The following is a 20,253-nucleotide window of genomic DNA, read 5'->3' as shown; positions in this document are numbered from 1 at the left end:
AGAGAGAGAGATCTGAATCTCTTCTGGCAGATTTGAACCCGGCTGGCTTATAAGGTGGAGGAGGGGACAATAAGCACAAGAATGCAGGCGGCCTCTAGAAGCTGAAAAAGATAAGGAAACAGATTCTCCCCTCATGTCTCTGGAAGGAATACAGACCTCCTGACACCTCAAGTTTAGCCAAATAAGACCTATTTCAGATTTCTGACCTCCAAAATTTTAAGATAATAAATTTGTATTATTTTAAGCCACTAAGCTTATGGTAATTTGTTACAGTAGCAATGGGAAACTAATACGGTGCGACTAAATGTCAACTCTTTAACAGGGTCCAGCAGGGCCTCAGAAGCTCCCCAGGTGTGCATCTCCCTAGTCTTGTCATTCTCCCCCTGGTTTCCATTTGTGCTTCAAAAATAACAAAGACTGTGGTGCTCCAAACATACCCTACTCTCTCTCTCACCTCCCTGCCTCTGGTCATGTTATTCCATCAGAAATGCCACCTACTTTCCCCCATCTCTTCAATGAACTCTTACGTTTCCTTCAAGACTGAGCTCGAACACCTCACCTTCCTTCCTTCCTCCCTCCCTCCCACCCTCTCTTCTTCTTTTTTTTTTTTTTTTTGAGACAGGGTCTCACTCTGTCTGGAATGCAGTGGCACAATCACAGCTCACTGCAGCCTCAACCTCCTGGGCTCAGGTGATCCTCCCACTTCAGCCTCCTGGGTAGCTGGGACCAGAGGCAAACACCACCATGCCTGGCTAATTTTTCCTTTTTTTTTTTTTTTGAGATAGAGTCTCACTCTGTCTCTGGCTGGAGTGCAATGGCACGATCTCGGCTCACTGCAACCTCTGTCTCCCAGTTCAAGCGATTCTCCTGCCTCAGCCTCCCAAGTAGCTGGGATTACAGGCACCCGCCACCATGCCCAGCTAATTTTTTGTATTTTTAGTAGAGACAGGGTTTTACCATGTTGACCAGGCTGGTCTTGAACTCCTGACCTCAGGTGATCTGCCCACCTTGGCCTCCCAAAGTGCTGGGATTACAGGCGTGAGCCACCATGTCCGGCCAATTTTTGCATTTTTTGTAGAGACCAGGTTTCACTGTGTTGACCAGGTTGGTCTCGAACTCTTGGGCTCAAGCGATCCACCCACCTCAGCCTTGAAAAGTGCTGGGATTATAGGCATGAGCTACCATGCCCAGCCTCATTTTCTGAGAAGGTGTCACCGAGTTCCCAGATGGGCTGGGAAAGGCCTTTCTCAAGGCTCTTAACACATGTATTATAATTCCTTTCATGTTTGCTCCTCACTAGACCTAGAGGCGGGCCCTGTGTTTAAGTGCATGTTCCCAGCAGTTAATAAATGGATGGATGGACGGATGCATGAACAAATGAAAGAAGCTTTCTTTAAAATGCTCACTGGTCTAGTAGGGGTGCTGGGACATATACAGATAATTACAAGGCAGATTAGAAAGGCCTGGGCATCTTCAGGGAGGAGCAGATGAAATGCTTTGGGGGTTAGAGGAGAGAGAAAACAATCTCCTACCTCAGGACCTGCCTGCCTCTCTGAGGGAGCAGAGGGCTGGGGGATGGGTCATATTCGGGTCAGAACAGCAGTGGCTGGCTGACTTCTAGTGATGACCTCAGTGCTTGGCATAAACACTCAGGCATTTCCTGAGTGCCTGTGTAAAGAAGGCTTCTTGGGCCCCTTGTCTCCTCAGTAATGTCATCCATTTCACTTGCTCTCTGGCGCTGCCTCACTGCCCTGGGGGTATCTGTGCCTTTGTTTTCACAAATCCCTCCCATCACAGTCCCATATGAAAACTCACTGGCAAGAAGGAACCCAGTCTTGCTGCAACCCCCAACCCCTACCCAGATAGCTCCCCTCACACACTTTCCCAAATTTACTCAAATTACTCAAATTACTTTCCCAAATTCTCTTTTCTAGGAATACACAGTGCAAGTATCACAGGGAGAATCGTTCTACCAAAGACCTCTGAGCCAGAGGGGAACACACAGAAACCTAACAAACCTCAGTTACTTTTATATTTTGAAAAAGAACTACTTACCTTCTAAACCTAAAATACAACAGACTACAAAATACAGTTTTTAGTTTCACATCATGGTCAGTTAGTTCCAGAGGAGAAAAAAAAAACACAAGGGAGAAAATGGAAGAGGAAAGACAGAATAAGAGAAAGGAAGCTTAAGAAAGCTAGGAGGGAAAGACAGAGAGAGAAGGAAAGCAAGCCCAGCGCTGTCCATCCACCCAATTCCTGTACCTCATAATCATTCCATTTCCCTTCCCAATTCAACAAATCAAGTGCTTGTTGCTTAGTGAAAACCTGGGAGGCAGATTTCAAGCAGTACTTCATCCTGCATTTTTGTGTGTAGATTAGAGTACCCAGATGTCACAACTGTCCTAGCTGCTGAGGACTCAAACACCAGGCAAAGCGGAAGTGATGTGGCTGAGGCTTAGGATGTAAGTGGGGCAGTGGTGAGAAGTGAGGGTGGAGAGAGGAGCCGTAAGCAGGGCGTCATCATGGAGATTGCCAATTCATTCCGTTTTCTGAGCAAGGCCTTTTTTGTTCAGAAACGCTTTCCTCTGATAGCTCCTTGATAATGACTTCTGCCCCAAATTATTTTCTTCTCTTTCAGAGACTCCTATCAGCTCTCAATTGTATTCCTAGATGTTTTCCATATTTTCTTTTTTTCTTTTTCGTGTTTTGTTTGTTTGTTTGTTTTTTGACTCAGATTTTCACTCTTGTTGCCCAGGCTGGAGTGCAATGGCATGATCTTGGTTCACTGTAACCTCTGCCTCCTGGGTTCAGGCGATTCTCCTGCCTCAGTCTCCCTAGTAGCTGGGATTACAGGTGGATGCCATGACACCCAGCTAATTTTTGTATTTTTAGTAAAGATGGGGTTTCACCAGGTTGGTCAGGCTGGTTTCGAACTCCTGACCTCAGGTGATCCGCTTGCCTTGGCCTCCCAAAGTGCTGGGATCACAGGCATGAGCCACCGTGCCTGGACATTTTCCATATTTTCTTATCTAGTCTCTCATTTGTTTCCTTATTTTCTGTTTCCTTAAAGTAATTCACTAATTCAATATTTTGTAGTGTCTAATTGCCCAGTTAATGCTTCTATTGGGATTTTAAATTTAATACCATATTTTTAATTCTTATTCAATATTTTATTAAGATTAGGGTTTTTTCATGATGGTTTGCTTTAGTCAAAAAGAGACAATAGGCCGGGCGCGGTGGCTCACGCCTGTAATCCCAGCACTTTGGGAGGCCGAGGCGGGCGGATCACAAGGTCAGGAGATCGAGACCACAGTGAAACCCCGTCTCTACTAAAAATACAAAAAATTAGCCGGGCGCGGTTGTGGGCGCCTGTAGTCCCAGCTACTCGGGAGGCTGAGGCAGGAGAATGGCGTGAACCCGGGAGGCGGAGCTTGCAGTGAGCCGAGATGGCGCCACTGCACTCCAGCCTGGGCGACAGAGCCAGACTCCGTCTCAAAAAAAAAAAAAAAAAAAAAGAGACAATATCCTTTGAATTTTATTGACAAGTCCAGTATCTTCTAAACACTTCTACTTCAGAGGAAGGCAGCTTCTCTAAATCTTTAGACATTTGTAGTCCTCTTCTTGTGAACTGCAGATTCCCTTCATAGATCATTTCCTCCAGAATTTATGGTCTTACATGGAAAGAGCTGTATTTTCCTAGTATTATAACTATATTCTCTTAGTCTTTTCCTCATGGTCACAAGAGGGCTGCCATAGCTCTAGGAATCACATACATTCAAGGCAGGAAGAAGGTAAAAGGGGTGATATTAGCCATGCTTATCACCTTTTTCAGGAAAGCAAAAGCTTTCTCAGAAGCTTCTGAGGCCGGGCACGGTGGCTTAAGCCTGTAATCCCAGCACTTTGGGAGGCCGAGACGGGCGGATCACGAGGTCAGGAGATCGAGACCATCCTGGCTAACACGGTGAAACCCCGTCTCTACTAAAAAATACAAAAAACTAGCCGGGCGAGGTGGCGGGTGCCTGTAGTCCCAGCTACTCAGGAGGCTGAGGCAGGAGAATGGCGTAAACCCGGGAGGCGGAGCTTGCAGCGAGCTGAGATCTGGCCACTGCACTCCAGCCTGGGCAGCAGAGCGAGACTCCGTCTCAAAAAAAAAAAAAAAAAAAAAAAAAAGGAAGCTTCTGAGAAAACCTCTCGTGTTCAAAATGGTGTCATACAGGCACTCCTATCTATATGGGAAGATGGCAAAAGAAGAGTTTAGCTGTTACAGTCTCTATAGTGCAGGCAAGCAAGGAAGAAAGGGGTTAGCAGCTCTGTTGCCCAGGCTGGAGTGCAGTGGCACAATCTTGGCTCACTGCAACCTCTGCCTCCCAGGTTCAAGCGATTCTCCTGCCTCAGCCTCCCGAGTAGCTGGGATGATAGGCACGTACCACCATGCCCAGCTAATTTTTATATTTTTAGTAGAGATAGAGTTTCACCATGTTGGCCAGGCTGGTCTCGAACTCCTAACCTCAAGTGATCTGCCTACCTCAGCCTCACCAAGTTCAAGGATTACAAGTGTTAGCCATTGTGCCCGGTCAGAGTTTACCCTTAAAGGGTACTTATATCAACAAAAAAACTCCTTTTCTTCTGCCAGTAATCAGTCAACCAGACCTCTCTGCCCTGATAGTCAACAGGTAGCCTGCTGTCAGGCAGGGCTTGCTTGTTTATGGAATCAGGACTGCCCTCTATCCCTCAGCACCAGTTCTCTGCATCGTTGATTGCTACCAGTCAACAATGTTGGCCGCAGGGCCTAAGGGGTGGGCTTTCCAAAAGGTCCCTGCCTACTCCCTTCCCCCTGTCTCCCAGGGAGAAACACTCCTTGCTTCTCAGAGCCCATTTCTGCCTCATCCCAGACAAACAAGCCTCAGCTCTAAATGGCTTCCTTCATTCCAGTTTTTACAGCATTAAGATTTGGCAAAAATTCCTCCAGTTTCTGGCACAGAGGCAATATCCATCCATCGTTTCTAGTGCTGCTGCTGCAGATTTTTCCATATTTATGTATTCTGTTGAGTACTGTAATGAGGATCTGTGACAGAGAAGAATAGTAACAGGGCCATGCCTGTGTCACACCATCATGCCCCAAAGTACACTCGTCCCTTTCACAAATACACTGTAACCTGTCATCAGCCAACACTTAAATGATCAGTTAGCTCCCTCATGAGGAATTAGTTTACAGTCAACTGGAAGCTGCAGTGGGAATCAGGACAGGGTCTTGAGGGAGGAGTGGGACGAGGGAGGACTCAGAAGGAAGGAAAGGAGAACTAGGAGGGAAACAAGGTGTCTAGTGCCAAGTGCATTAACCTAGATATATGTGGCTCGGTGGTCCCCAGGGTGTAGCATGAACAATTACACACCCCTTTCTTTTCTGAGCCTAAGATTCCTTCTCTGTTCCCTCTGACTCCCTTTCTTCTTTGCTATCTGGCTATTTCTGCTTCTGTCTTCCTCCCTTATTTGATTTTGTAAAATTCCCATAATGTGAAACATATTTTTATTTAGTTTCTACCTCTCCTTATTGTAAAAAGCAGAGAAATGTTCTATATTTTCCTCCAATAAAAAGAAAGGAAAAGCATTTTAAATCATAAAGTTCTATCCAAATGGATTTTTCCCTGTGAGTCTGCAATCCCCAAATGGAAAAATATAAAGGTTCCTTGCTCCCAGGCTAGTGAAAGAAATATTAATAACATGATGGGAATGAGGGGAGGATGGGGAATGAGTGCAGCAGGCCGGAGGGTGGGTGGAAAAGCAGGACTGTGAGGCAGCCCCCGCAAGGGGACAGGCACCACAGGTGTGAAGAGTGCAAACAGGGGCTGCCACCACTGCTTGGACCACTCTGGCCTGTCCCCCTTGCTGACCAGGACAGTGAGGAAGGACAAAGGCAACCAGCTCACTAGGATCCCCTGTCTGCTTTCTGACTCTCCAATAAGTGGCATGGAAAGGTATCAGTAGGAAAAAAAGAGCACTTTATCAGTGAAAAACTCTGGAGTGACCAAGAGGACCAGCCCTGCAAAATCCATACCTGGGGAATGAAGATGAAGCAGTTGATTGTAGTTGTACAAACAAAGATCCCTCCAGATGTGAGTCCAAAGACCAGGTTGGGCCAGGAGTGCAAGTATCTAGTGACTACAAAAAGCAGTCCAGCAGCCAGTACAAGGAGGTTGACCCCCACCATGATGGTTAAGGACTGATTCACAGGAGGGGAGCTGACATGGCCAGTCAGGCCAGCCAGGTAGGCACCATACAGCAGGAGCAGGCCCTGGGGGGTGAAGAGGTGATGGAGGCTCAGAGAAGTGAAACAAGAGGTCAATGAGCAGTAGGTTTGCAACCAATTTCCTCATCTGTAAAATTAGGATAATAATACCTACCTTAAGGACAGCTATTAGGATTTATTAAGATATCACATAGGAAAACCCTCAGGGCAGCCCCTTATACCTACTAGGTACTTAATAAATGTTATTGTTCCTCTGCTTCGCTGAGAATTAGTTTATCAGAAGTCAGCAAGTCAGCCATTACATAGGACTCTTCTGAGACAAGGCACAGGACAGGATCATGTGGGTGGGTTAGTACCCCTACAGAAAGAGCTGTTGGGCACTAGTAGGACAGTGGGCCCACAGAACCTCTGGTAGTGAGTGCTTCCACAGCCATTGTCCAGTGTTGCCCTGCTCAAAGCTCAGGGTACACAGGGAAGCTGAAAGTGACCTGTGATCTGCTTGTCAAGTCACGTGCCACAGCCGGGGCATTGCCCAGGGGAAGGGGCTCTTTTCTCTAATTTGCCCAAAGGTACCATCTGCTTGTCAAGCCTCACACCTGCAAGACTGCATCTGATGAGAAGGGATGGGCCTCTTAAAAATTTACACAAAGGATCTCCACAGGCTAGCAGCGGGTCTGGGCCAGTGAGTGTTTATGGGAGATGAAGGGTAAAAAAAAGGGGAGAACAAAGGCAGGCTGGGACCCAGGCAAGACTGTGGGGCAGGCATAGGCAGCAAAAGCTCCATCTATAGTTCTCACCCTTTTTGTGACATTTCTTGCTCCCCTACAAGGAACCCAGGGCCCTATTCTTTTCTCTTTCCTATGAATATAAACCTGCTCTGAGTTGTCATTTGTACTAAGGAGAATATAACTCATAGCATCTTAAAGTGCTGCCCCCTCCATAGAAGCTGCATTCATACAGAAATCAAAGCTTTAGTCAATAATACATAACATGTAGATTCAATTAGGTTCACCTTTCTGAGTATGTGCACAGTGCCATAGTAGGTGTAGGGCAGAAAATAGTGACACAAAGAAGTCATGGTCCTGGCTTTTAAGGCACTTGGTCTGGTAGGTAGATTTAAAGTAAGCACAAAAATCTTTTTTTTTTTTTTTGAGATGGAGTTTCGCTCTTATTGCCCAGGCTGAAGTGCAATGGCATGATCTCAGCTCACTGCAACCTCCGTCTCCCAGGTTCAAGTGATTCTCTTGCCTCAGCCTCCCAGGAGCTGGGATTACAGGCATGTGCCACCATGCTGGGCTAATTCTGTATTTTTAGCAGAGATGGGGTTTCACCATGTTGGTCAGGCTGGTCTCGAACTCCTGACCTCAGGTGATCCACCCGCCTTAGCCTCCCAAAGTGCTGGGATTACAGGCGTGAGCCACTGCGCCGGCCTAAAAATGTTCATGTGAACATCAGAATGTGAAGATGCCATGGGAGACAAGGTGGGGGTGGGACTGTGGGATTCAGAGGGAGAACTAATAATGAAAGTAAGGGCAGGTATCAGCAGGGCACCTGCTGGTGACCCTGAAATCATACGACATGGTCAACTCCACCTTCATGGGTGGCCCTAAAGAATATATTTTGGAGAACTGGCTGTGCCAGGAGGGAAGGAGTCAGCATGGAAGAGATACCTTCCAGGTTCCACTAATGCCCGTGTCCCAAATGGGGCCTGAGGGCCAAATGTGGCCACCCTGAGATCTTCAATGACTAGAGGACACATAAGTCAGACCAGGGAAGCCCGACTTTCGGGTAACTAACGCCATCAGGTGGTATTCAGCAGAGTTGGATCATTGCTAATTTAATCAAAGGGAAATGAAATTAATTCTGCGATTTTGAAATGTTCAGATATGATTCTACTAAAAGATTTTAATTCCATTAAAATTCTTGTTAAGGGGGAAATGGGTGTGAATCAAGTGTCTATACATTCTTGGCTGGTGTTTGAGTGAGTCATATCTGAACCTTGCATATCACTGGCCTTAACTGCTAGTGTGCTAGAGAAGTGTGGGGTAAGAGGCAGTTGACAGACTCAGGTGGGGGGTCCTAGAACTTAATGTGGAGATTGAGGTCCTCCTGAGGAGCTTCTCACTGACCAAGGAGTCTATGGGGTCTGGCTCAGTAAGTTTCCTGATGCTCCTTCCTTTTCCTTCTTTTTCCTATGGAAAGATACTACAGTAAAATAAAATGGAAATGGGAGTACAAAAAAGGCAATGGAGAAAATAAATAAAGTTGAGTCACAAAGTAAGTAGCTATGGGGGAAGTGCTGGCTTTCTGGGCTGGGGAGGACACACTCTTCTACAGGGACTCAAGGAACCAACAGAGGCAATGTATTTTCCAGAAGTGTCTAGGGGGCAGTGGAAGAACAGTAATAACAATATCTAACATTTATTGAGCTCTTGCTATGGACCAGGAGTGGCTGAAAACTCTTAACATGCATTAACTCTTTAGAAACAGAACAGTTCTGAGGGGATATTATCATCATCCCCATTTTAAAATGAGGCAACTGAGGCTCAGAGAGGTTAAATGAGGCTCAGGGTCAGCTAGGCAGGGGCGGAGTCAGAATTCAAATCCTGATCTGTCACAACTGAAGCTCCTTTTTTAACCATTAGCAAGATTCTGGAGATCAAGAGCTGTTCACTTCCTAGAGTCTTCTTTTAAAAAATATTTCTGTCAAAGTAATATTTGTACATAGTTAAAAAGGAATGTTTCCCTGCCCCACTTTGGCCCACCCCTAAACCTGTTCCTCAGAAGCAACAACTTCTAATACTTTCTTAGTGGTGGAGTGGGTAAAGTTTACTTCTTTTTTTTTTTTTTAAATTGAGATGGAGTCTCGCTCTTTTGCCCAGGCTGGAGTGCAGTGGCACAATACCAGCTCACTGCAACCTCCGCCTCCCAGGTTCAAGCGATTCTCCTGCCTCAGCCTACTGGATTCTCCTCCTGAGTAGCTGGGATTATAGGTGCACACCACCACACCCAGCTAATTTCTGTATTTTTAGTAGAGACAGAGTTTCACCATGTTGGCCGGGCTGGTCTCGAACTCCTGACCTCAAGTGATCCACCCACCTCAGCCTCCCAAAGTGCAGGGATTACAGGTGTAAGCCACTGTGCCCGGCCAGAGTTTACCCTTAAAGGACACTTATTTCTACAAAAACTCCTCCTTTTCCTCTGCCAGTAATCAGTCAACCAGACCTCTCTGACCTGATAGTCAACAGGTAGTCTGCTGTCAGGCAGAGCTTGCTTGTTTGTGGAATCAGCACTGCCCTGTACCCCTCAGTACCAGTTCTCTGTCTCTCTAAGCTGAAAACCAGCTGTTCTGTTCTAAGGATCGTCCTCAGTGCTCCATGCAGGTATCCTCTACCTTCTGGAAATAATATCCTACTTTTGCCCATCTAACAGAGACAAATGAGTCTAATGGTGAGAGATTTGGGGCAGTATGGGAGACATTGTGAGACGGCTGGAACCCCTCAAAGGGCCCCATGAATGCTGCCATCTGTCTCAGAGCCAGCCTTACTTCCAAGCAGAGCGAGAAAGTCAGGCGGGTGAAAGGCAGCAGGACACCTTGGCCCAAATCTTGAAGGCATAATAAAGGCACTTAGAGAACAAATAAAGCTGGGTCAAATGTCTCCTCACAATTCCACTTGCAAGGAAGCTGAAGGGAAAACTGGTATTGTCAAATCAATTAAGAAACCAGACCAATAAATAGGAGAAACAGTGCGGGAATTCCAGATGATTTGGGGGAAGACTGAATGAGGGAGTCTAAAGAGTTGGGAGAGTCTCCCCCAAACAAATAAAAATAGAAAAGTAAAAACGGTCATGGCTTTGAGGTTTATGCATCAACAGAGGTCTCCTCTGAGTTCAAGATTATTTGCAGACATCACCTTGTTAATTCCCGTAATTCCCTCTTCATATCCATTTTGTTGGTGACAGAGACCATATCAGATGTGGTTACCAACCTTGCATCCCCAAACAAGAGCAATCCAAACATCAGAATACTGGGAAGCACAGAAGTGGGTGCTGGTCAAAGTGCAGGACACGTCTCTCCCTGTCACCTAGAAGGGACACAGAGTCAGAACTGGAGGTGCCCACAATTACCAGGAACACACAGCAGATCTTTGTGAACATCCTGGAGTGTTAATTTTTCTACAGCACATGATTTCCCCCTCAATATGTAAAAACTGTAGCATTTAAGTGACTCCACTAGAACCTAAATGAGAGTGACTACATGTTAGGAGAAGAGATGATAAAGTTGGGCTAACAGCTGTGTGCTTGGTGACAACAGGGCTTACCCCTCAGTTATGTGCTTTGCTACCCCAATCAGATTAGTGCCTCAACAAAATTATAAACTATTTCATTATGCACCTGCTTTCTGCAAATCATTGAATCCTTAAACATTAATTTTGCAGTGTCACAATTCCATGATTCTACTGTATTCCTAAGCCCCTTGTGAGGCTGGAGATACATAATACTTTTTTTTTTTTTTTTTTTTTTTTTTTTTTTTTTTTTTTTGGTGGCAGAGTCTCACTCTGTCGCCCAAGCTGGAGTGTAGTGGTGCAATCTCAGCTCACTGCAACCTCTGCTTCCTGGGTTCAAGAGAGTCTCCTGCCTCAGCTTCCCAAGTAGCTGGGATTACAGGCATGTGCCACCATGCCTGGCTAATTTTTGTATTTTTGGTAGAGACATGGTTTCACCATGTTGGCCAGGCTGGTCTCGAACTCCTTACCTCCAGTGATCTGCCTGCCTCAGCCTCCCAAAGTGCTGGGATTACAGGCATGAGCCACCATGCCTGGCCATACTTATTAATTGAATACTATGTACTGGACATGGTTAAGTCTTTTACCTACGTTGTTTCATTTAATTTTTGCCACAACCCTATGCAATAGGTAGTAGTAGTATCTCAATTTTACCTATTAGGAAACAGACTTAGAGAGGTTAAATTGCCACAACCCTATGCAATAGGTAGTAGTATTATCTCAATTTTACCTATTAGGAAACAGACTCAGAGAGGTGACTTTAGGTCACACAGCTAGTGAGCTTGGTAGGGCTGGGATTTGAACCAGGGTTGACTGATTCCAAAGGCCACCTTAAACTACCACCTCCACCTCTACAATTAGGGGAAGGTAACTGCTGATAGCTGAAAGTTTTAATTATTGATGACGTGGAAGTGGTGGTAACTGCCAGGCAGATTCCAGCATGCTGATATCTCACTGTATGCCCACAAAGAGACACTAGGGCAGGAGGAGCAGTGGGAGTGGTAGCAGACAAGGGCAAGGATTTCATGGAAGCCACAGCTCCTGACTCTCCCTCCTCTTGGAGTCCTTTATCTTCTTGTTGCAAGGATGACTCCTGTGTATCCACAGAGGTCAGTCCAGTTTGGGGATGAGATTCCCTAGGGATTTGGCCCCTCACCGTCATACTGACACTGAGAATCTGGAGGCACTGGATAGGATCAGTCAGCACCCATGTCACGAGCAGGATCACATCAGCCATCAACAGGGCTGCCACCAACCCCAGCAACTGCAGGTCTTTGATAATCTGCAAAAGAGTCAAGGTCAAAACTCCTCCTTGTTGACTGGCTATATGACACACGGGCTAGAGTATCCCAAGTGCTCTCAGCTATATGCTCCAAGGTCAGCCCTCCCAAGGAGCCTCAAATGTAGCTATCAAAAATGAAACAGACACCAAACATTTACAATGACTTCTATGCTGATATCATTATTAGCATTACATATTTCCATTTGTTTAACTTCATATCCTCCCTTTTCCCACAAAGGACTCAAAGTGTTTTATAAAAGAAATAAACTATTATTTCTATATGTTTATATGAGCACATAGACATGGATGTCATACCACACTGTTAATAACTATTAACTGAGAGGGTGAGATTCAGAGATGCAGAAGGAATCATTAGCATTTTCATTATATGCATATGAACTACAGATTGACTTAATATCTTGACTTATGATGGGGTTATGTCCTGATAAAACCATCAAAAATAAAACTATTTTCATCATAAGTTGAAAATATAATAAGTCAAAAATGCATTTCATATGCTTAGCCTACCAAACGTTGCAGCTTAACCGAGCCTACCTTTAATGTGCTCAGAACACTTATATTAGCCTACACCTGGGCAAAATCGTCTAAAACAAAGCTTAATTTATAATGAAGTGTTGAATATCTCATGAAATGTATTGACTACTGTGCTGAAAGTGAAAAACAGAGTGGTTGTATGGGTATTTTAAGTATGGTTTCTACTGAATGTGGATTGCTTTCACACCATTGTAAAACAGAAAAACTGTTAAGTTGAACCGTTGTATGTCAGGGACCATCCGTATTTGACTTAGGATGAAGAGAATGTGTTAGTTTGTGACTACAAAAATAAATGGAGAAAAATATACACTGTGATAGGATTAAAACATTAAACATCAGGGAAGAGAGAAAATAAAGGGAATTATGATGAAGGCTCAGATGAAGAGTGTATATATAATAGCATTTACTAATAGGAGCAGAAGAAATGTGGATCTGAGCTTTTGACAACCAATGAAAAGAAAGCAGCACAACCAGTTATATGATTCAAAGTGTTTGTAAAATTAAAAACAAACCAATTGCCTAATCAAACTGTTCAAAACCAGTGATAAAGGGAAACTACTCAAAGCAAGCAGTGACGAAAGACACATTTTGTGTAGACATAAACATGAGACTTCTCATCAAATAGAAGGCCAAGTGAGAAGACAGTGCAGGAACATCTTGAAAGTACTGGAAGAAGAAAAGAAAATTTCAGTCTAGAATTCTATACTTAGTAATATATCTTTCAGAAACAAAGGCAAAATAAAGACTTTTTCAGATAATCAAAAGCTGAAAGAATTCAGTAGTAGCACACCCACACTGGAATGTTAGATATCCTTCAGGCAAAGGAAAATAATATGAGACAAAAATGTGGATCTATACAGGAAATTAACAACACTGGAAAAGGTAACTAAACAAAAAAATACAAGATTCGTTTTCATTACTTAAATATCATTAAAGAAAATAACAAAATTCAGCATGTTGTCCTGGGTCTTAAAAATAAAAAATAAAATATTTTAAAAGATAATTGATTTATTAAACAAAATAATTGTATGGAGCTTATAACGTAACACCAAAGATAGGAATAGGGATAAAAGGAAGCATACTATTGTAAGGTACTTATACATGAGTGCCAATTATGCAATTTTATAGAAATTCTTCTTGAAATTGAAAAGAAGGGAATAGTTCCCAACTCATTTTATAAAGCCAACATTACTCTGATACCAAAACGAGAAAAATACATTATAAGACAACTACAGAGCAATATGTATTAAAAACATGAATGTACAAATTCTAAACAAAGTTTTTATAAAAATGAGTCCAACAATTATGAAGAGGATAATGTATCATGACCAAGTGGAGTTTATCCCAGGGATGGAGGTTGGTTTGACACCCTAAATCACTTAACATATGGGCAGATAAAGAGATAAAGAGCAGGAGCGTAGAGGATTTTTAGAGCAGTAAAACTACTCTGTATGATACTGTAACGGTAGATATATGTCATTATACATTTGTCCAGACCCATAAAATGTACAACACCAAAAGTGAAACTTAATGTAAAGTACAGACTCTGGGTGATAATGATGTATTAATGTAGGTTCATCAATTGTAATAAATATACACTCTGATGGGGAATATTGATAATGGAAGAGGCTATGCATGTGTGGGGAAAGAGTGTATATGTAAAACCTCTGTACCTTCTGCTCAATTCTTATGTTAACTTAAAACCACTCTAAAAAATAAAGTATTGTATAAGGGTTTAAAAAAAAAAAAAACCATTTAACATAATCCACCACGTGAATGAACTAAAAAAAGAAAAACCATATGATCATCTCAATAGACCCAGAAAAAGTTTTTGACAAAACCCAACATCAATTCTTGATTAAAACTCTCAGCAAAATAAGAGTAGAATAGTACCTCCCCAGCTGGATAAATGGCATCTACAATAAAACTACTGCTAACATCATTCTTAGTTTTGAAAGACTGTTTTCCCCATAGGATCAAGAATAATAAAGGTATCTGCTCTCACCACTTCCATTCAGATTGTACTATTGTTTCTAGCCAGTGCAATCAAACAAGAGATTGAAAATCAATTATCTTTATTAACTGATGATATGGTCATCTACGTAGAAAATCTGACAGACTCTATAAAAAGCTGCTAGAGGCCGGGCGCGGTGGCTCACGCCTGTAATCCCAGCACTTTGGGAGGCCGAGGTGGGTGGATCACAAGGTCAGAGATCGAAACCATCCCGTGAATGGTGAAACTTTGTCTCTACTAAAAATACAAAAAATTAGCTGGGCGCGGTGGTGGGCGCCTGTAGTTCCAGCTACTCGGGAGACTGAGGTAGGAGAATGGCGTGAACCTGGGAGGCGGAGCTTGCAGTGAGCTGAGATTTCGCCACTGCACTCCAGCCTGGGCAACAGAGCCAGACTCTGTCTAAAAAAGAAAGCTGCTAGAACTAACACGTACTTACTTTAGAAAGGTTGCAGTATACAAGCTAAGCATATAAACATTAATTATATTTATGTGGCCAGGCACGGTGGCTAATGCCTGTAATCCCAGCACTTCAGGAGGCCGAGGAAGGCAGATCATCTGAGGTTGGGAGTTTGAGACCAACCTGGCCAACATGGTGAAATCTCGTCTCTACTAAAAATATAAAAATTAGCCGGGTGTGGTAGCAGGCACCTGTAATCCCAGCTACTTGGGAGGCCGAGGCAGGAAAATCGCTTGAACCTGGGAGGCGGAGGTTGCAGTGAGCCAAGATCGCACCACTGCACTCCAGCCTAGATAACAGAGCCAGACTCCATCTCAAAAAAAAAAAAAAGTAATTATATTTCTATATATTAGCAACAAACAACTGGAAAGTGAAATTTGAAAAATAATAACATACAAAACAGCATAAAATATAAAATACCTAGAAATAACTTTGATGAAAGATGTGAAAGAACAATATTGAAAAGTACAAAAAAAGATGGGAAAAATTAAAGAGCTAAATAAATGGGTTCATGGGAAAAAAGACACACATTAGTAAGAAGCCAATTCTCCACAATTTCATCTATATTAGATTCAACATAATCTCAAAAGAATTTTTGTAGAAATCAGTAAACTGATTCAAAAATTCACATGAGCATTCAGAGGACCCAGATTAGCCAAAACAACATTGAAAGAGAAGAAGAAAGTCAAAGAACCAATACTCCCTGATTTCAAGATTTAGTATAAAGCTACAGTAATCAAGGTAATATGGTATTGCTGTTGAGACAGACACATCAGTGAGACAGAATGGAGGGTCCAGAAATAGATCTACACACCTATGGACAACTGATTTTCAACAAAGGCACAAAGGTAATTCAGTGAAGAAAGGACAATGTTTTCAACAAATGGTGTTGGAACAATCAAATGTCTGTATGTAAAAAAATAAAATTCAATCAATACATCATACCATATACCACAATTAACTCAAAATGGATCATAGGCTTAAATGTAAAAGCTAATACTCTAAAATTTCTAGAAGTAAACACATGAGAAAACCTTTTGGGGCCTTAAGTTAGGCAAAAATTTCTTAAATATAATACCAAAAACATGATCCATAAAAGAACACATTGAAGCCGGGTGTGGTGGGTCATGCCTGTAATCCTGGAACTTTGGGAGGCTGAGGCTGGTGAATCACTTGAGGCCAGGAGTTTGAGACCAGCCTGGCCAACATGGTGAAGTCTCTACTAAAAATACAAAAAACAAACAAACAAACAAACAAAAACCTAAAAACAAAGAACATATTGGTAAATTCGACTTCATCAGAATTAGAAATGTCTTTGAAAGACACTCTGAAGTAAATGAAAGTAAAAGGAACAAAAGAATAAACTGGAAGAAAATCTTTGCAAATCATACATCTGATAAAGGGTTTATATCCAGAATATAAAAAGAACTCACAAAACTCAATAATAAGACAACAAAAAATCCAATTTAAAAATGGGTGATGTTGGGCGCAGTAGCTCATGCCTGTAATCCCAGCACTTTGGGAGGCCAAGGCAGGCAGATCACGAGGTCAGGAGTTCGAGATCAGCCTGGCCAACATGATGAAACGCTGTCTCTACTAAAAATACAAAAATCAGCCAGGCACGGTGGCAGGTGCCTGTAATCCCAGCTACTTCGGAGGCTGAGGCAGGAGAATCACTTGAAACCGTAAGGCGGAGGTTACAGTGAGCCAAGATCATACCACTGCACTCCAGCCTGGGTGAAAGAGTGAAACTCTGTCTCAAAAAAAAAAAAAAAAAAAAGGGTGAAAGATTTGAACAGTCTGCCAAAGAAGGTGTATGGATGGCAAGTAAGCATGTAAAGAAATACTTAATATTGCATTAGAGAAATGCAAATTTGAAACCATAATGAGATACTACCACACATACCTATTAGAATGCCTAAAGTGAAAAAGACTGATCAAATCAAATGCTGCCAAGAAGGTGGAGGAAATGGACTCTCACACATTGCTGGTGGAAATGCAGAATGGTACAACCACTTTGAAAAACAGTCTGACAGTTTCTTAAAAAGTTAAATATACACTTACCATATGATCTAACCATCCTACTCTTAAAATATTTTTTTCTAAAAAAAAAAATTAGGTTTTCACCCAAGAGAAATAAAAGCCTATGTCTAAACAAAGAGTTTGTACATGAATGTTCACAGCAGCTTTATTTTTAATCGCCACAACTGGCAATAACCCAAACATCCATCTACAGATAAGCAAATGTGTATCTATGCATTGTAATATTACTCAGCAATAACAAAGAAAGAACTATTGATGCACACAACATAAATAACTATAATATTCATAAAAACAATTATGTGAGTAAAATAAGCCAGAGAAAAAAGAGTCCATACTGTATGGTTACATTTATAGAAAACTCTGGAAAATGCAAACTCATCTACAGTGACAGAAAGCACATCAATGATTTCCTGAGGATAGGAACAAGGGATATAAGGATTGGACAGGAGAGGGAGATAACAAAGGGTTGCAAGGAAGTTTTTGAAGATGAGGGATATGTTCATTATGCACCATGTTTCTTGGTTGTATATCCATGTCACGATTTATCAAATCATATGCTTTAAATATATGTAGTTCACTGCATGTCAGTTATACTTCAATAAAGCTATGTTTAAAAAAGAAATTAGTGTTCTTGAGGGATGAATGCAGTTTTTGTCCTTTCAGGCAATCTTCTTCACAGGTATGGTTGCTCACAGCTGAGCTTTTGGTAAGTATGCACCATGATTCAATAACATTTGCTAAAAAAAAATTCCCATCATTCCAGAGAAGTAAACACCAACTGAATGATATATTGGGTCTGGGCAGGGCCTATACCCAATGAGGGTACTGGTCAGGAATTGAGGTTTGAGCAGTCTCATCAGACAACCTGAGAAAATGGGGAAATGTGGTTAAGTTGATGACTGATCTCAGGGACATGTCGGTGATCTGGCTGCTACATAACTTAGGGTTGATTCTTCCTGCTCTTCTTTGCTCACTTCTCTGGACACATCCTTCTCTGCCTTCTATATAGAAAAGAACTGAGCTCCAGGGAAGGAAATAACTACTTACTTGCTATAGTTTCTCTGTAATCACTCTTCCTCCCTTCACTTCCAGCTCACACCTGTGCCAAACAACAGTCTCTGGGCATCTTGTTCGGCCTCACACTGGTGCCAGGTATTGGCCAGCTCACATGTCCCCACAGGGCCTGGGGTACATAGGAACCAGAGCCCATGTTTGAAGCCCTCTCTTCAACAGCAGTGATCCACAGCCTTCCAGGCCTGAGGCCTTATGAGGCCTCATGATTCCAGGGTTTGGAATGAGAAACAAGAACTTCGGATGTCCTGCAAGGGGCTAGGCTCAGTAATCTGCATGAGTGTCTCTAGCTGTTAACTAATGCTGAATCTGCCATCTACAATCAAGTATTGTGTACTTGCTGTCTACTTACCACTCTCTTGTCCGGCACCCTTTGGGTAAACACCTTGTAGAGTCGCCAGCTCTTTCCCAGAATGGGGCCAAACACAAGGGAGGTCCCAATGCACAGCATGGACAGTCTTATCTACAGGTGGAAGGGGACAGAAGAGTCACAAGAGGAACCTTTGTCAGTTCTCCACACACTCTGATTTGCAGGGTCTGGGTCCCACAGAGGGCATGGGGTACAGAGTGAACCTCACCAAGTGTTCTGGGATTGCCTCGAAAAGTGCCCACACCAAGGATAAAGGTAACCACCACCCATGGGAGCAGCTGGTTTAAAAAAATCATCACAACTTTAAAATTTTAGTCAAAACCAAATTTTAATACTTCACCTACCTGAATGAGAGTTTCCATTGAGCTCCCCACTAAAACATCTTGAATCCCAAAGAGGTAAGCGCTACTGTAAGTCAGACAACTGCCCAATAAGGTCACAATGTTCAGATTGGGACTGGACATCTTCACAATCCTAGAGGGCATCAGGAAGAAAGACACTTACAGCCATGACCTTTTGCCTTGAGGCCAAAGACCTATGAGATCAAAGCTTCCTCACCAGCATAATCTCCAGTGCAGCCTCGGAGTGAAGGACCACTGGGAAGAAACCACTTTATAGCCCTGTGAAAACTTATGATTTCTTTAAATTTATTTTCAAAAAGAACTAAACTCTGGCACTTATTGCTTGTATAACTCCAAGTCTTTTAAAAGAAGGCTGACTACCTACAAACAGGTAGTACTGGAGAAGAGTTGGGATTTTATCCATGAAGTTTATGGCTGCTAGGGGACTGCCATGTGCAGCTTAGTGAATTAATAACCAGCAGGTAGATACCCACAGTTTGGAGCCCTTAGAAATGAGCTGTAAGGTAAACTATTTGGAAACAATGTTTTTTTTTTTTTTTTCATATACTATTTGCTTTATTTGATATGTAAACCGTTTTCCTCTACTTGACCAAGAAAGAAAGAAGATAAAGGGATTAGAAGCAAGAAATTGGGGAAGGGCCTTTTCTCAAGTATTAACAGTTTTAGATGAGATTAGAGACAAATTTGAAAGTGAGAGGGAGATGTGAATAATCAGGGGTTCAGACAAATACCCCGGGCACCAACAGAGGTTCAGGATGTGAACTGGTTAACCTAAGGGCAACGCCAGTGTCACACTGGACAGTGACTGATACTAATTAATTACAAGTAACAAGAAGGAAAGCCATTGTATTTAAGAATTGTAATCTAAATAGTGTATATAAATGCAACATTTCTACTAAAAGTCATTTGATAATTATACTTTGCTATACTTTTATTTTTAAATCATAACTAAGGAGGAAAGCATTCTTACCTATGTCTCTTGGTGACCTGGCAGGCCACCTTAAAGGCTAGGGCCAAGGCAAAACTATCCACTTAGTGAAGCTTGTTCTAGCCACAGGCAAAGCACCTAGGAGGCACTAAACAGTTTGGCAGTGCTGGATTTGCAAACATCATAACTGCCATGAGCACAGCTTAGTTACTTTGTGTCTGACATTGTGATACATCCATACACACAAGAACACCAAACTACTGTCCCAGGCCCCAGGTACTGTCACCATAGGCCAGTGAGTCCAGATGAGCTGAACCTTGTTTTGGAGGGAAGATTTTCTTATTTTTCTAAAAGTGAGAGCAACTTTCATGCATACCCTTTCTAAAATGAGAATAATAATTATATGATCTACCTTCAAAGAGTTGTGAGGATTTCATGAGGCAATATGGCAAAATGCTTGGCACACGGCCTGGCACATAATAGGCATGCTGCCAACGTCAGCTGTTTATATTATAATCTCACTGTCCTCCTCTTCCAGGTTTTAGAAACCTAGGAATCACCTTTTCCTTCTGTTTCTTTATCAGAAATACCCAATCAATTGCCAGGTTTCTTTCACTTCTTCTTTTTTTAAAAAA

The 20,253-nt window shown here is 42.6% G+C and overlaps 1 protein-coding gene across 3 annotated transcripts in view; it reads right to left on the bottom strand.

The window, feature by feature from the left end:
• The window catches only part of LOC105470326 (G protein-coupled receptor 156), a 131,460-nt gene that overhangs the window by 11,749 nt on the left and 99,458 nt on the right, over window positions 1-20,253 (bottom strand). For all 3 annotated transcript variants that reach the window (XM_011722184.3, XM_071092366.1, XM_011722187.3), the window contains 5 exons: window positions 18,673-18,802; window positions 18,311-18,421; window positions 11,693-11,818; window positions 10,240-10,335; window positions 6,059-6,295 (listed from right to left, as the gene is read on the bottom strand). In XM_011722184.3, the coding sequence (XP_011720486.2) occupies window positions 6,059-6,295; window positions 10,240-10,335; window positions 11,693-11,818; window positions 18,311-18,421; window positions 18,673-18,802 (700 nt within the window). The remainder of the gene's footprint in view (window positions 1-6,058; window positions 6,296-10,239; window positions 10,336-11,692; window positions 11,819-18,310; window positions 18,422-18,672; window positions 18,803-20,253) is intronic.

Source organism: Macaca nemestrina, chromosome 2 (genome assembly GCF_043159975.1).
Source record: "Macaca nemestrina isolate mMacNem1 chromosome 2, mMacNem.hap1, whole genome shotgun sequence".
In the NCBI taxonomy this organism is placed as follows: Eukaryota; Metazoa; Chordata; class Mammalia; order Primates; family Cercopithecidae; genus Macaca; species Macaca nemestrina.
This window is presented reverse-complemented; position numbering and strand designations above follow the sequence as displayed.